Source organism: Mchenga conophoros, linkage group LG5, assembly GCF_057382185.1.
Source record: "Mchenga conophoros isolate Kocher_MC1m ecotype Shallow Benthic linkage group LG5, M_conophoros_male_GT1.1, whole genome shotgun sequence".
In the NCBI taxonomy this organism is placed as follows: domain Eukaryota; kingdom Metazoa; phylum Chordata; class Actinopteri; order Cichliformes; family Cichlidae; genus Mchenga; species Mchenga conophoros.
Genome location: NC_140530.1, coordinates 6047239 through 6061915, shown reverse-complemented (window position 1 = coordinate 6061915; position 14677 = coordinate 6047239). Strand labels below are relative to the sequence as shown.

The window sequence follows — 14677 nt, the reverse complement described above, 5'->3', positions numbered from 1 at the left end:
GTCTGGTGATCATCAACCTGCAACCTAGTGCCACGTGCACTTATGGACACCCTTTTGTTCGAACATGTGGTTTGCACAGAAGTCCAGTAATGAAACACCGCCCAGGTTCAGATCCGGTAGGCCGCTCCTCCCAGTCAAGTCCCTCCAGGTCTCACTGTTGTTGCCCACATGAGCACTGAAGTCTCCCAGTAGGACAACAGAGTCCAGCATCCCACTCATGGACTCTATACAACATGCCACATTCACCCATTCAGACAAGTACTGTCTTTGAAGTGCTTTCTAACTACCATTCACACTCTGATGGATGCATCAGAGAGGAACTTGGGGTTAATATCTAGCCCAAGGATATTTGGCATGCAGACTAGGTGGAGCCAGGGATCGAACCGCCAATCACCAACCTTCCGATCAGTAGATGACCTGCTCTACCTACTGAGCTACAGCCACATAAATTATCTGTGGTGTATCACATCTTTGGAAACCTAAGTTCAGTTTCTCCAGCCCAGGCCAGTCAGTTTAACTAATTGTGTGTCTGTGTCATCTGGCATAATTGATAAATAAAGCTTGGTATCATTGGCATAGCAATAAAAATGTATGCTACAGCTTCAATCAGTGTCTCTCTATTAAAGTGAACTAGAACAACAACAACAAAAAAACCTAGAATAAAAAATAGAGACTTTTCTGATATTGCAAAGATGTATTTATTTTTGCTTGGGGACATGCACTCACTGGCTACTTCATTTGTTACATCTTGTTATTACTGGATTGGACCCTATTTTGCTATCATGTCAATTCTTTGTGACATGGACTAAACAAGGTGTTTGAAATATTCCTCAAAGATTTGGCCCATATTGATGTGATAGCATCTCACAGTGCAGACTTGTCTGGTTTCCATCCATGATGCAAATCTACTATTCCACCACATTCCAAAGGTTTTCTGTTGGATTGTTTGATTGCTGCACAGATAGACCAGTAAACTGACAACTTTGCCTTTTTGCTGCTAATGCACCAATTGCAGAAAATATATTTGAGGATAATCTACAAATTAAATTCAATTATATAAACAAAAAACAGAAAAAAGTCATATGAGCTCTTATCCATGCAGGAAATTATGATGCTCATTTACACTACAGCGCATCAATTGAGTACAATGTAAGAATAACAATAGAATGAGAAGAATGTTTGTTATGTTATGTTTTTTGAGCAGAAATACAATTTGAAACTTTTTTTTTGGTGTCATGACACAACAGTTTTGCATTGGACACATTCACGTGTGTAATGTTTTCCTGCAACTGAAGTAAATAAAGGCTTCTTGTGGTATTTTGGCTCACAGTATAGCATAGTGACATCTATTAAAGTAACACAAATAAAGTAAGACCCTGATGTTTTTCTGTTTTTAAACAACATCTGTTGTGCTTTTAGTGTCATTCTTGTTAGTTTATGCTCCAGATGACTTTACCTGATCTGACCCGTGTTGGTTTAAATCCATTTGATTACACTGAGATGAAATAAAAGGAGCTGAACTGATCAAAAAATTAAAGTGAGAATAGCCACCGAGTCAGGGACTGTGCTCTGAGCCGCTCTGTCACTATTGCGCTATATTTAGCCAACACACACCAACAAGCCCCAAAACAGTAAGCGCGCACTGACCCCCACCATCTGCTCACTCTCTCTCTTTCACACACACACACACAAGTATACAGACACACAGCTTATGGTTTTACCGCCAACTGCTGCTCACAGACCCCCCAGGTAAACCCAGGTGGACTTATTAAGATTCACGTCATGAGGTGTTGTTACACACACACACACACACACACACACACACACACACGCACACACGCACACATACACGGGAGGGGGACTCCAGCAATAGAGTTGTTAGTGAATTTGCTCATTATGGTGGATACATATAGTGTATATAACAACAAGGCTTTTCAAAGACTTACTGGGAGAGCAGAGAGCTATGGGGAGCCATTTTAATGAGCTTGGATGTGGAATTCTGTGCATGTGTGTGTGTGCGTGTGTGTGTCGGGGGGGGGGGGGGCATCGAAGTGAGTGTGTATATAACACATCTATCATGCATTTCTCTCCCTCACGCCTTCAATTATGGTAAAAGGACAAAATGACCCGACAACATTTGTATTGCTCCTGTTTGCGCTCACATTTATATTCATATTCTGAGTCACACATTTATACGTGTAATACCTGGCCCCTTAGAGTGCTGTGTTTCACACACTGTGGGATGGATTTTTTTTGTTGTTGTTGTTATTGTTGTTTTTGGGGGGGGGGGGTTTGGTGGTTACTACCACCTCCTTTAGCCAGAAGTGAAAGAACACTTTACACAGGTGCACGACTGCTTGAAAATTAACTGCCAAAGATGCAAAAGGTGACCGAGACAGCAGCTCGTGGGATTTTTCTGGATCTGTTTTCTGCTTACACATTTTCAAACATAATGTTAGCCCAGGCACCAAATCAAGCTCAATGCCACAATCCTGGCAGGTCAGCCAATCTAAGTGCCAGCCCACGTCAGCATATGGCTCAGCTGACACCCTCCCACATAATCATCTTGTGAACACTTTATATTAACTATCTGTAACAAATGATAAATTGATAGTTTAAACACCTTTAGTTATTTACCATTAGCAAGAAAAATAAAAATCAATATGTTTTCTTTTTGCTATACAGACCTGCTCTTGGTTTATATAAACCTACGAGCTGTTTCTCTCACTAGTTAGTTTTGATCCCATTTTTAAATTTTGATAGCTATTTATTTCTTTTTAGGCAGTACGGTTGGGTTAAAAAAATGACCCAAGAGTGCGACCCATCTCACTCTTGGACACAGAAGTCTGATAGACAGTGGTTTTGGGTTCAAATAAAATTGTTTCGGGTTTTTTTGTACACAAATTAATGACATAAACATAAAATATAATTTTACTATTGATTAGACGCTAAAATAACTAATCATTACTTTATCATTTATTATCAATTGCTATCATAAAGTTATACCAGATGACCCTTTAGGAAGGACTACTTAATCTGCTTTAGTCTTCCCACAGTTGCTGCAAATCTGCAAACCACTCAGCAGTCCACCTTAACCTCAGCTCATGTTAAGTCATAGCTGTTGTCGATATGACAGTATATGAGTGTAAGACAGCATATAGGATACGAGTGTTTTTCTGCTGCTCTACCTGTATATATGTAAATTCATGTAGATGTGCTCTACCTGAATTTGCATATGCGCACATGGTTCCAGAACAGTACCATAGAGCCTTGCATAAATTTCTGCTGTAAATTCAATTCAAGTCAATTCTATTCAGTATTATTTATATAGCGCCAAATCACAGCAACAGTTGCCTCAAGGTGCTTTATATTGTAAGGTTAAGATCCTACAATACTGTATTTTTTGTACTTTTTAACTGGTAATAAAAAAAGTATGGACTGAAATGTGTTCATCTTTGAACTCGTTTGGTCAGTTATCTGGTTACAATGCAGCCTCTTATTCTACAAATCCCTGGAGAATCTGACAGAAATCAGCGATTTGTTTTGGTGTTTTTGGCATGTCGATGGTGTTTAAAGGTTCAGAGAGCACTCTTTGCTCTGCTTTGGAAGATTGGAGCATCCGGGTGAAGATGACAGTGTTGTCATCGCAAGCGTGCAAGCCTATTAGACAGGCAGACTGACAGTGCAGCCTAGTGGTAAAGAAACGAAGCCTCACACACGAACACATACACACACACACACAAACGCTGCAGACGAGGGACAACTCAGCTATAGAGCATAACAGCATCTGAAATATGATGCACATCCATCCGCATCTGTGTGTTTGTGTTTATGTGTGTCTCGCTCCAGCCAGACGTTGCACGTAGGCACAAAGCTCCCCTATACATGCTGTGGAAGAACCATTATGAACTCACACAGACACCCCTGTGTCTCCAGGCCTGAGGAGGGTGGAGGCAGGCGTTTGGCAGGTGCAGCACTGCCTCAGTTTGGCCTTGACACTCATGTCAACTAACCTCCATCCTCTTTGCTTAGTATGCCAGCTGTCTGTATGTTCACACTCAACATTCACGGACAGGCCTCACTTAAAGCCTTAAATATTTTGCAGGATGAGTAATAGTTTACTTCTGTATGTGTGTGTGTGTGTGTGTGTGTGTGTGTGTGTGTGTGTGTGCAAGGCCAATCAAGCAGCAGCAGTAGAATAAGCCCTGTCGTGATGGCAGCCAAGCTGTGACAGTGTTGTGCTGCCATGTCCCAGGGCTCACGGGGCGTACAGTTCTGTTTGGAAACTCAGCACGCAGCAGGGCTGGCAGACCCCTGAGCAGACCTCTGTGACACACAACACAGCTACAGCAGGAGGATGAGTGGCTGGCCCTGTGCAAAGGGGGACTGTGGAGAGAAATGCATTCTTTACTTAGATTTATTTATTTCACAATTTAACAATAAAACATATTTGGACTGAGAAGCACTATTATTAACTGAAGTGATGTCTTCAAAAACATTCCAATAATTATTTTTAAGGTTTTTAGAATTACAATATTTTTATTTATTGATGAAAGTCATGTTATTTTTATTATTACTAACAACTGTAATATAATAATAATGATAATAATTATAATCATCATCATCATAATGTGTGCAAATTATATCTAACAAAAATCTCTATTATAATCTCTTTTGGATTTATCAGTGGAAGAATTACTTAATGGTAGTATTAGTTATTATTTGTATTATCTCCATTAATAGGACTGACAGTTTTGATATATCATTATTTTCACTGATACAAATAATAGAAATTGATCATTAGTGACGGCAGTAGCAGTACTAGTAAAAATAACTGTACATTGTTATAATACTCTACTACAAGTAATTGAAGCTGGAGTAGTAGCTAGGAAAACCAAGCAAGTACAAGTAATTTTAACACTGACAATAGCTGACACATAACATGATTTGTTATGATTTATTGCTAATATTACTATTATTTTAAGAAGTAGTACAGATGTAATAGTAACAATAACAGTATAATGAGTAATCAAGTAAATATAATAATATAATTATTATTATTCTTTTAAATCTATGTGTGGAAAAAAAAGAGGTGAATGTGCAGTAGTAGCAAGTAAGCAGCAAGCAGGTGAATTCTGTACATTAGGTGAATTAAATAAGAATAGACAATATGAATGGCCAATATGTGTTGGCCCTGCGACAGACTGGCAACCTGTCCAGGGTGTACCCCGCCTCTCGCCCTATGACAGCTGGGATAGGCTCCAGCGCCCCCCGCGACCCTGAAAAGGAGAAGCGGAAGCGAATGGATGGATGGATAGACAATATGAACATATTTAAAATTAAAGGAATTTGAAATGTACATTATGCCGGTGGGTTTAGAGTGTCTAGAAGAGAGTCCTGTCTCAGTCACATGGATGATGTGAGAGGGCGGGTGTGTGCGTGTGTGTGTAGGCGGGGGGGGGGGGGGGGGGGGGGGGGGGGTTAGGGCACGGATGGCTTGGGGATAGAAGCTCCTCTTGAGTCTCTCTGTCCTTGCCCGGAAGATGCAGAACCTTCTACCAGATTGCAGAAGTTGGAACGGTTTGTTGCCAGGATGGGACGGGTCCTTCAGTATCTGCGCTGCTCTAGTCCGGCATCTCCTGATGTAGATGTGATGTTCTGTGTGAGGATGCTTTGCACAGCGCCTGTATAGAAAATCGTGAGGCTCTCTGGCGAGATCCTGAACTTCCTCAGTTGTCGTAGGTGGTACAGGTGCTGCCTAACCTTTTTGGTCTGGACCTGAATGTGGGCAGCCCATGTCAGGTCTGAGGAGATGTGGACACCAAGATACTTGAAGGACTGCACCCTCTCCACTGGAGCTCCATTGATGATGATGGGCTTGTAGTCTCTGTGCTGACTCCTTCTGAAGTCCACCACCAGCTCCTTGGTCTTGCCAACGTTCAGCTGGAGATGGTTGTCCTGGCACCACGATGCCAGATTCTTCACTTCGTCCATGTAGGCTGCCTCATCCTTGTTGGAGATGGCGCCCAACACCGCTGTGTCATCAGCAAACTTAACAATGGTGTTGGAGCCGTGGGTGGCCACACAGTCTGAAGTGTAGATGGAGTAGAGCAGTGGTGAGAGGATTGTGTTGTGTTGATGGTGATGGTGATGCTGTTAGAGACGCATCTACCAACCCTCACCACCTGAGTTCTACCAGTGAGGAAGTCCAACACCCATGCACACAGACGGCTGTTGAGTCCCAGATCCCTCAGCTTTGTGAACAGTCTGCAGGGCACTGTTGTGTTAAACGCTGAACTGTAATCAACAAACAGCATTCTCACATAGTTACCCTGTTTCTTGTCCGCAATCTTGTTTGGTTTTTATGATCATTTTAGGATCATCAGTTACTGCTGTAGACTTTCTCTCGTCTTAATTTAAAAGATAACTTTTCACTTTTATAGTATAATGTAGTTTTTGCACTATTTATATTCCATGTGCTACGATTGGCATGCTAGGTTGGAGCCAAGGCGTCTGTTATTATGCCCGTCCATTTAATTTTTTTTTCGTCTGTTTTTTTTTTTTAATTAGCTGCAATTTTTTATGTGGAAAAAAGTAAAGTAGTAGAGTAAGCAGTGTTATTATTATATTATTAGAAGAAATGGAAACTAAGAACAAAACTCTAATTATCCATAATTAATAAATAGAAAACAATAAATAGAAAACAGGTTTGATGCTATTTGTCACCAGTAGACACACAGCGAATGAAAGTGCACCAAAGACTGTATAGAAAAAAATTCTCACTACTGATTATTTATTTATTTCCTTTTTTAGTGGAGTCGGAGCAAACCTTATTTGGCAGCTAAGATTAGCTATTTTAGTTAGCGAGCTGTTAATTAGTGGTAAGTAGCACGCTAATAAAGTACAAGAATTTCACTTCAAATCAAATCAAATCAAATCAAATCACTTTTATTGTCACATCACATGTGCAGGTACATTGGTACAGCACATGTGAGTGAAATTCTTGTGTGCGAGCTTCACAAGCAACAGAGTTGTGCAAAATACAATAATGTAAACAAGCAAAATACAAGAATGGCTACATCTGAAACTAATAAATATATGTACAATATATAATAGTATATGCATTTCTGGATGTGTATACTAAATATTTTTCTACGTGTGTGTCTGTGTGTGTGTGTGTGTGTGTGTGTGTGTGTGTGTGTGTGTGTGTGTGTGTCTGTGTACACATATTTTACAAATTAAATAGAGTAAACAATAAATAAAATATATAAAATAAAATATACAGAGTGAGACATGTGCAAAACAGTGGCATTACTGTACAGTATGGAGTGCATAATGTTAAAGTTCCAGTAGTGAAGCTGAGGTGTCTATGACGTGTTCAGCAGTCTGATGGCCTGATGGAAAAAGCTGTCTCTCAGTCTGCTGGTACGGGACCGGATGCTGCAGAACCTCCTTCCTGATGGAAGTAGTCTGAACAGTTTATGGCTGGGGTGACTGGAGTCCTTGATGATCCTCCCCGCTTTCCTCAGGCAGCGCTTCCTGTAGATGTCTTGGAGGGAGGGAAGCTCACCTCCAATTATCCGTTCAGAGCACCGCACTACTCGCTGGAGAGCTTTGCAGTTGTAGGCGGTGCTGTTGCCATACCAGGTGGTGATGCATCCAGTGAGGATGCTCTCAATGGCACAGTGATAGAAGGTCCTGAGGATGCGCGGGCTCATGCCGAATCTTTTCAGTCTCCTGAGAAAGAAGAGGCGCTGCTGCGCCTTCTTCACTATTTTGTTTGTGTGTACTGACCACGTAAGATCCTCAGCCAGATGTACACCAAGGAACCGGAAGCTGCTCACTTTCTCCACAGCAGCGCCGTTGATGGTGATGGGGGTGTGTACTTCTCTGCACCTCCGGAAGTCCACTATCAACTCCTTTGTCTTTGCGACGTTGAGGGTGAGATGGTTGTCTTGACACCAGTGGGTCAGGGCGCTGACCTCCTCCCTGTAAGCCGTCTCATCACTGTTGGTGATAAGACCCACCACTGTAGTGTCGTCCGCAAACTTCACAATGATGTTGGAGTTGTTAGTGGCCGTGCAGTCGTAGGTGTAGAGTGAGTACAGGAGAGGGCTCAGTACACACCCCTGTGGAGCACCAGTGTTCAGTGTGACGGGGGATGAGGTGATGCTGCCCAGTCTGACCACTTGGCGTCTGTCAGACAGGAACCCCTTGAGTGGGTTGGCAAACTACAATATTTATGAGGTAAGTCCATTAAAATCCTTCACAAGGCACCAAAAATCCAGACATGGTGGTAAGGACTAGTTAGCGGAGGTGAGAGCTAACAGTCAGCCACTGGCTACAGCTAACTCTCTGAGCAGGCAGGTCTCTAATTTTAAGCCTGAACAAAATACAACTTTTAACACACTTCACCTATTGTAGAGTTGTTCAGTAGGGAGGAAACACTACGCACCAGGGTGTAAACATGCACTTTAATGCTGTAAGGTTGGAGGACCTGCAATTTTTGGCACTTCCTGTGTTGGCTTCATTTTTAAGCTCCAGAGGTTGGTGCTTCGTGTTAACATTGAAACAGTAGCTGAGCAAACACTCTCACCTCAAGGTCTGTTCAGCAGCTTGTCTCCAGTTTTCAAAACATGCGACATGAGCGGACCCAGAACTGCTAAGGATATTTTGTCAGCTGTATATTGTTAGTTTTACATCAGTTCACTGCATTCACACCTCATGAATGTAAATGTGGTTAAAGTGACATTTGGCAGACTGACCAATAAAATCAATTTTTCTGTCAGCCTTCTAAACCAGTGTTTGCACGCACATGTGCCTCTGCATGTGCAGCAATTTTACTTTACTGTGGCTCAGGTCACTGCAACGAAGCATATCGAGAGTGCGGGGGAAAAAAAGATCATTGACCTGGACACGTGCCGTGATCTTGCACATTTCCCACCATCGCATGAATCAATGCTTGATCACAGTGCTAGAATAACAGTGCTTCTCACACACACAGACACACATATGTGAAGTTGCGCTGTGCTGCACCTGGTCATAGTGAAGGTAATAGCTTTATGAATGCAATATGGATGATCGATAACCGATCATTGTCCTTGGGCCTTGCAGACATGCTGCTGTTTTCAGTTTATCCCATCAGTCAGATATTTGCCACTGGGTAGGTGAGAGTGTGTGTTTGTTGGGGAGAGGCGAGCCAATGACAAATGAGGGTAAATAGAGGTAGAGAGAGAGAGGGAGAGAGGGAGGAGTTGGGGTGTAGCACTGTGCCAGCTCATGACCCAGAGAGATAAACAGAAAGTGAGAGTTGGCCAGGCAGGTAGGACAGGGAGGGTGTGGCGTTCCGAGAGAGCTTTCACTCCCAATGCCGCGCTCTAATTGGCTGCCACCGTTCTGACAGACGCGGCCGTCCCTCCCTCCCTCCTTCTTCCTGCCGAAACTCTATCTATGTATGTGTGTGTGCATGAGGGAGCTGGCAGATTGAAGAGAGCCACAGAGGCAGCCTCTAACTCCAACCCAATGAGCTCACAGCCTTCACACACACACGCAAAATCTCTCCTCAGCGCTCTGCTCTCACTCTCTCTTCAACCCTGGGACACAAGAAGAAGGAGGAGAGAGCACAGAGAGAGAGAGGAAGAGGCAGTGAGTTGCAGAGAGGGAGAGTGAGGGTGAGGGAGTAAGAGAGGAGAGAGGGAGAGAGAGGCAGAGGGAGACTGGCGGGGTGTGAGGGAGAACACCATGGCTTCAGATCCGGGGCTGGCTGCGATGCTGCTATGGACTATATCACTACAGGCTGTGGGCACCTCGGGAAGTAACAGCAATGAAGGTAAGAAAGAGAGAGAGAGTCTTTGTGTGTGTGTGTTAATTTGAACAGACAGAATTAAATAATGCATATAGTCAGACAGCGGGGATTAACTTCATACATGTGGCGCTCCAGTGTGAAGAACACAGCGACAATGAGTCAATGCATGACACGCACGCACACAAACACATTAACAAATGTAAACACACACTTCAGAGAGGATGTCTCAACCCAGGGGCAAGACATCAAAGTTTGCTTTGCGGAGCAACTCAAGGAAATCCGCCTGATGTCTGCATGTGTACGTATGAACTCGTCTTGACATTGCTCATATTTGGCCGGGTTGCGTGTCAGCTGCAGTAACAGCGCATGTGTCTGCTGAGGGCTTAGGCGGTGACGTGAAAGTGTGTGTGTCTGCGCTCTTTTTTTATCTGAACCGAAAATTTTCATGAATCCTCACTTGTGTGAGCGTCTTGAAAAAGTGTGTGTGTGTGTGTGTCCTATACTCTTGTTCCACACACTTTGTTCCCTAAAGCCCAGCCTGGGTTTGTTTTCTTCCATCCTCTTGTCCTTCATCTTTCCACCATGAGACGGAAAACTGTTGTTATCACTTGTTCAACTAATGCTGCGCGCACACGCCACAGAGTCCCCCGACACCTTCCTTTATATTAGTTTGTGAGTGTGACACGGTCCTTGACATAGGTCTGATCTCAGGAGGCTGAGTGACAGCAGCGGCTCAAATGTTAGGGCCTCTTCTTCACCCCTCGTGACAACACTGAGCTTTATCTGCTGCAGGAAGACAAGAAAAAAGCAGCAAAAAAAGATGACTGGGTGCGTGAGAGTGTGTGGGGCGGGATTGCCTCAGTGGTGGAGAAGTATCCAGTATGAAGTCAAGTAGGGTGAGGTGAGACACGTTCAGTCCTGCGATATCTGCATGTCACATTTTATTTACCTCTCCATCCTTCGGCGGTCCCGTCCTGATTGGTGCTGATTGGACCACAGTGTTCGCTCATATCCACTTCCATGTAAAGAACTCCCATTCTTCCTGTGCCTTTGCTCTTGACATTCAGCCCACGGTGACTGGAGCCCATTGCTCAGACATATATGCTAACTGAATTTAAGAACTTGTCCGTCTCACTCCAAATCTAAATGTAAACGCAAAACAAACAAACAAACAAACAAAAAAAACCAAACAACGCTCCCCCCAAATTGGTAGAAATTCACAAAAGTTTCACTGTCCATCATTTTAGGTCCAAAAGTGTCTCAATCCACCTTAATAAAAAACTGTTGAGAATACTGGCGCAGTGCAAACCCATTTAAATCAACATGGTTTCATATTCTAATATTCCAATTCGCTGAGGTAAGAGTTAATATTAGTTTTCTTAGAAGATTTGGCTTAATTTGACAGGAAATGTGGGAAAAATAAAAAATGATACAAGTGCATCCCTTTGGTATTTTTTGCCTAACAATGAAGACGATCATGTTTGGAAATCCCCCCTAAAAATGCTTTAAAGTAAATGTTATTCCTCTTATTCCCACTGCTTCTAACAAATACAATTTAAAGGTCCCATTCAAATGGTGCAGAAGCTTAGAAAACACGGAAACAGATGTTATGATAGACAGTAAGTGTTTTTATTCTGGTTCTCCCTTTAGTACACTTAGTGTCTTTGTTCTGTCACAGCAAAGTTTGAAAAGCTCAGAATAAAGCTGCTTCTACTGAGCGATTCAAGATCTCAGTCAGAGGACAAATGATTCCTGCTCACAACAAGAAGTTCTCACTCTATTTAAAGAGGACCTCTGAGTGGTGATAATATCTATCTATCTATCTATCTATCTATCTATCTATCTATCTATCTATCTATCTATCTATCTATCTATCTATCTATCTATCTATCTATCTATCTATCTATCTATCTATCTATCTATCTATCTATACAAATATATATAAAACCATCCCTCGAAATCCTATGGTCTTATCATCATTTATCGAAATAAAGACATGCAATTAAGCTCAAGTCAGAAGTTGATGCAAAAAAGATAACAATTTTTTTATTTCGGTAGTTTTGTCTGTATCCCGCTGAATTAAAAAAAAGAATTAAAACGATGAAACGTTAATTCTCTCCTTTGCTTTTCTGCAGTTTGACCTGAGGGCAATTCTAGATATTACATGTACATGGAAAAGATAGCTAAAAATGCAGATAAAGCGCTAAGAATTACATTGTTGAAAGAGCGGGCACTGCAACCGTGCAGAGCTCTGACTGACTTGAGTACGTATATCAGAGCACGAGCCAGGGCCAGCCATTTTGTTTTTGTTCATCGTATTCATCGTGTGCAGATCCATACTAATGGCCAGAGGTGTGTATGTGAGGCTGCCTGCGCTTTCACACACAGTGAGACTTTGAATTGTATATATTCAGCTCATCAAACCTTAAGTGTCCTTCAAACATCGTCATTTAGTTACTTGGAGCAACTCTGTTTGTGTGTGTGCGTGGATCTGTGTGGGGTCAGACCTCGAGGAACAAAGAGACAAAGGGAAAGCAAATGATATTTTGACATCTCATGTGTCTGGATGTTCTTCAGCTGGAGATGTGCAATATTGAATCTTGCACCGAATCTATTGTGTGCCCGACAGCTACAGTAATTATTATAGAATCCGATCACTGCTGTTTTCTAGGCAGAAAAAAAGAGGAGCTGTAGGCAAACCTGCCACGATGTACGGCTTGTATGCTTAGCAACGTATTTCATTTACAGAGATGGAATTTAGAATATCACGAGTCACATAAAGCAAGGAAGTAAAGTGTGAAAAGGCTGTGCAGCTTGTACAACTTTGTGCCTATGAAAACAACATGGTATTATGGCACAGTGATAATAGTTTTGGTACACAGGCAACGCTAAAGTGAATTGGTTAAAAAGTAATTAACATAAAAACAAATCTTCAATATTAAACAACTTTGGAGACGTGATTTTCTTTTGACACAATTTAGATGCAGTCTTGCAGGTGAGCGCTGTTTTTGATTTTCCTTTTAATCTTGAATATAACCTATAAAAAAGAAAATTAAAGAAAAAATTTAAGCAAATTATTCAAATTATTGTAAGGAAGCAATCATTAAAAATAGCACTATATCTTTATCTCTAATGTTGCGTGCTTTATCTTTAATGCTTGAGATTTTAATATTTCTGTGTAATATACAGAAGCCAAAGTTAAAAAAAAAACACTTTAAGTAGCACAATTATTTTTAAATTACATTAAATACAGAGAATCTATATGATTTTGAAATGTTCCAGTGAATTATTAAACCCACCAGCTCCTCTCATGATGAAATGTTGTGAAACATAAAGTCGTTTGTATTCTATTCCATTCTTTTTTTTTCCATAAAGTGATTTTTTAATTTCCAGATTCTGATTGTGTTTCGGAATAACACTTCTACATGCTTATCATGTTCATCACTTTTTTTCTGTTGACCAAGACAAACAAGCTGGAGTCAGGTATGTGATGGTCACTGGTCTGTAGGAACGAGCAACCAGAAAAAACGAGGAAAAATATCCGTCTTTAATATTCAAATTGAATTCATTTGCAATTGTGTGGTTACACTAAGTTTTTCAGTTCATGTTCAGTGTGTGTTTATTTTTATATAATTTTTTTGCAAGTCTCTTGAAGCTGTGAGCTGTAAACATCAACACCAGCAGCAGACGCTCCTCTAACTTTGAGCTGTTTGCTGCAGTAATAAAGCTTTCTAAGAATCCATTCACAGAGGAAACACTGACCTATTTTTGACAGGTTTTTGAGGGATGAAAATGACCACATTAAAGTTACTGGCACAAAATACTTATCATCTGTATTTGTATCTGCCTGCAGAAAAGTCATTATAGGCCAAACAGACACACTCGCACAGGAAGCAACACATTTTGCTGCATCTCCCACATATTATTGCAACTTTTGCCTGTACGGGGGTGGTGGTTTTCCCTGCGCAGTTTATCCTGTCTGTGAGTACTGTCCCTGACTCAACTCCGGCACACTGTTTCACACTGTCGCATTCCCATCGAGGACACAGAGCGTTCCTTCAGGTAGTTGTCAGTACTGAGGAACATGAAAAGACCCATGCAGAGAGCAGGACTCACTGCTAATGAGCAAACTGTAGGTAGATGATTATTACAACATACCTCTGCTGCAGGAAGACCAGCTAGGGAAACGAGAGCCAGAGGCAGAAAACAATGAGTCGCAGCCAGGATTATTTTTGCTTTACTTTTGAAAAATTTGAGCACATAATTTAAAAAAGGAAATGAAGAAGGAGAAGTTGAAAGCAGCTGAAGTGTTGGGAGTTGCCGTTTTTGCTTCTCTTTGTGCGATAGAAGGCAAAAACAAATTTTTGCTTGTGTGAAAAGAAAAGCTTTTGAATTTGATCACTGCTAGAGTCAGCTCTGCTGTTTATATTGATCTCTCCTCACTCAATGGAGAATGTAGCGCTTTTTCATTTTTTGTCAACATCACACGGAAATAAAACGTAGCACGACTTGACAGAATTAATAGCTTAGAGAGGAAACCTTTCTATAACACATTACAGAGTTAAGAAAAAGCATTGTTGCTATTAGATTTAAGCACTGAAGCTACTTCAGCTCCCAACATCTACCAGGTTGCTGGAGAGCAGTTTAAAGGCAGGGTTAGGGTTAAGTTCTCGTCTGTGCCTTTATTTTCACATAGCCAAGTGGATGTTTCCTATCAGAGGCCCAAATATGTTCAAGGGACCCAATTTAAGGTAGCAGCATACAGTTTCTGAAACTATGCTTCTTAGCATGTGGCTAAAATGTACCGCTACCCGCAAGTGGGTTCTGATCTTTTGGATTTAGAGGGAGGAAAAAAAGAAACCAATAAAACAT

At 41.6% G+C, this 14677-nt stretch overlaps 1 protein-coding gene across 4 annotated transcripts in view; it reads left to right on the top strand.

The window, feature by feature from the left end:
* Positions 1–9483: 9483 nt before the first annotated feature.
* Positions 9484–14677, top strand: part of epha8 (eph receptor A8) — a 159871-nt gene continuing 154677 nt past the window's right edge. For all 4 annotated transcript variants that reach the window (XM_085272929.1, XM_085272928.1, XM_085272927.1 and 1 more), the window contains exon 1: positions 9484–9829. In XM_085272929.1, coding sequence (XP_085129055.1) covers positions 9742–9829 — 88 coding nt within the window. In that variant the 5' untranslated portion in view covers positions 9484–9741. The remainder of the gene's footprint in view (positions 9830–14677) is intronic.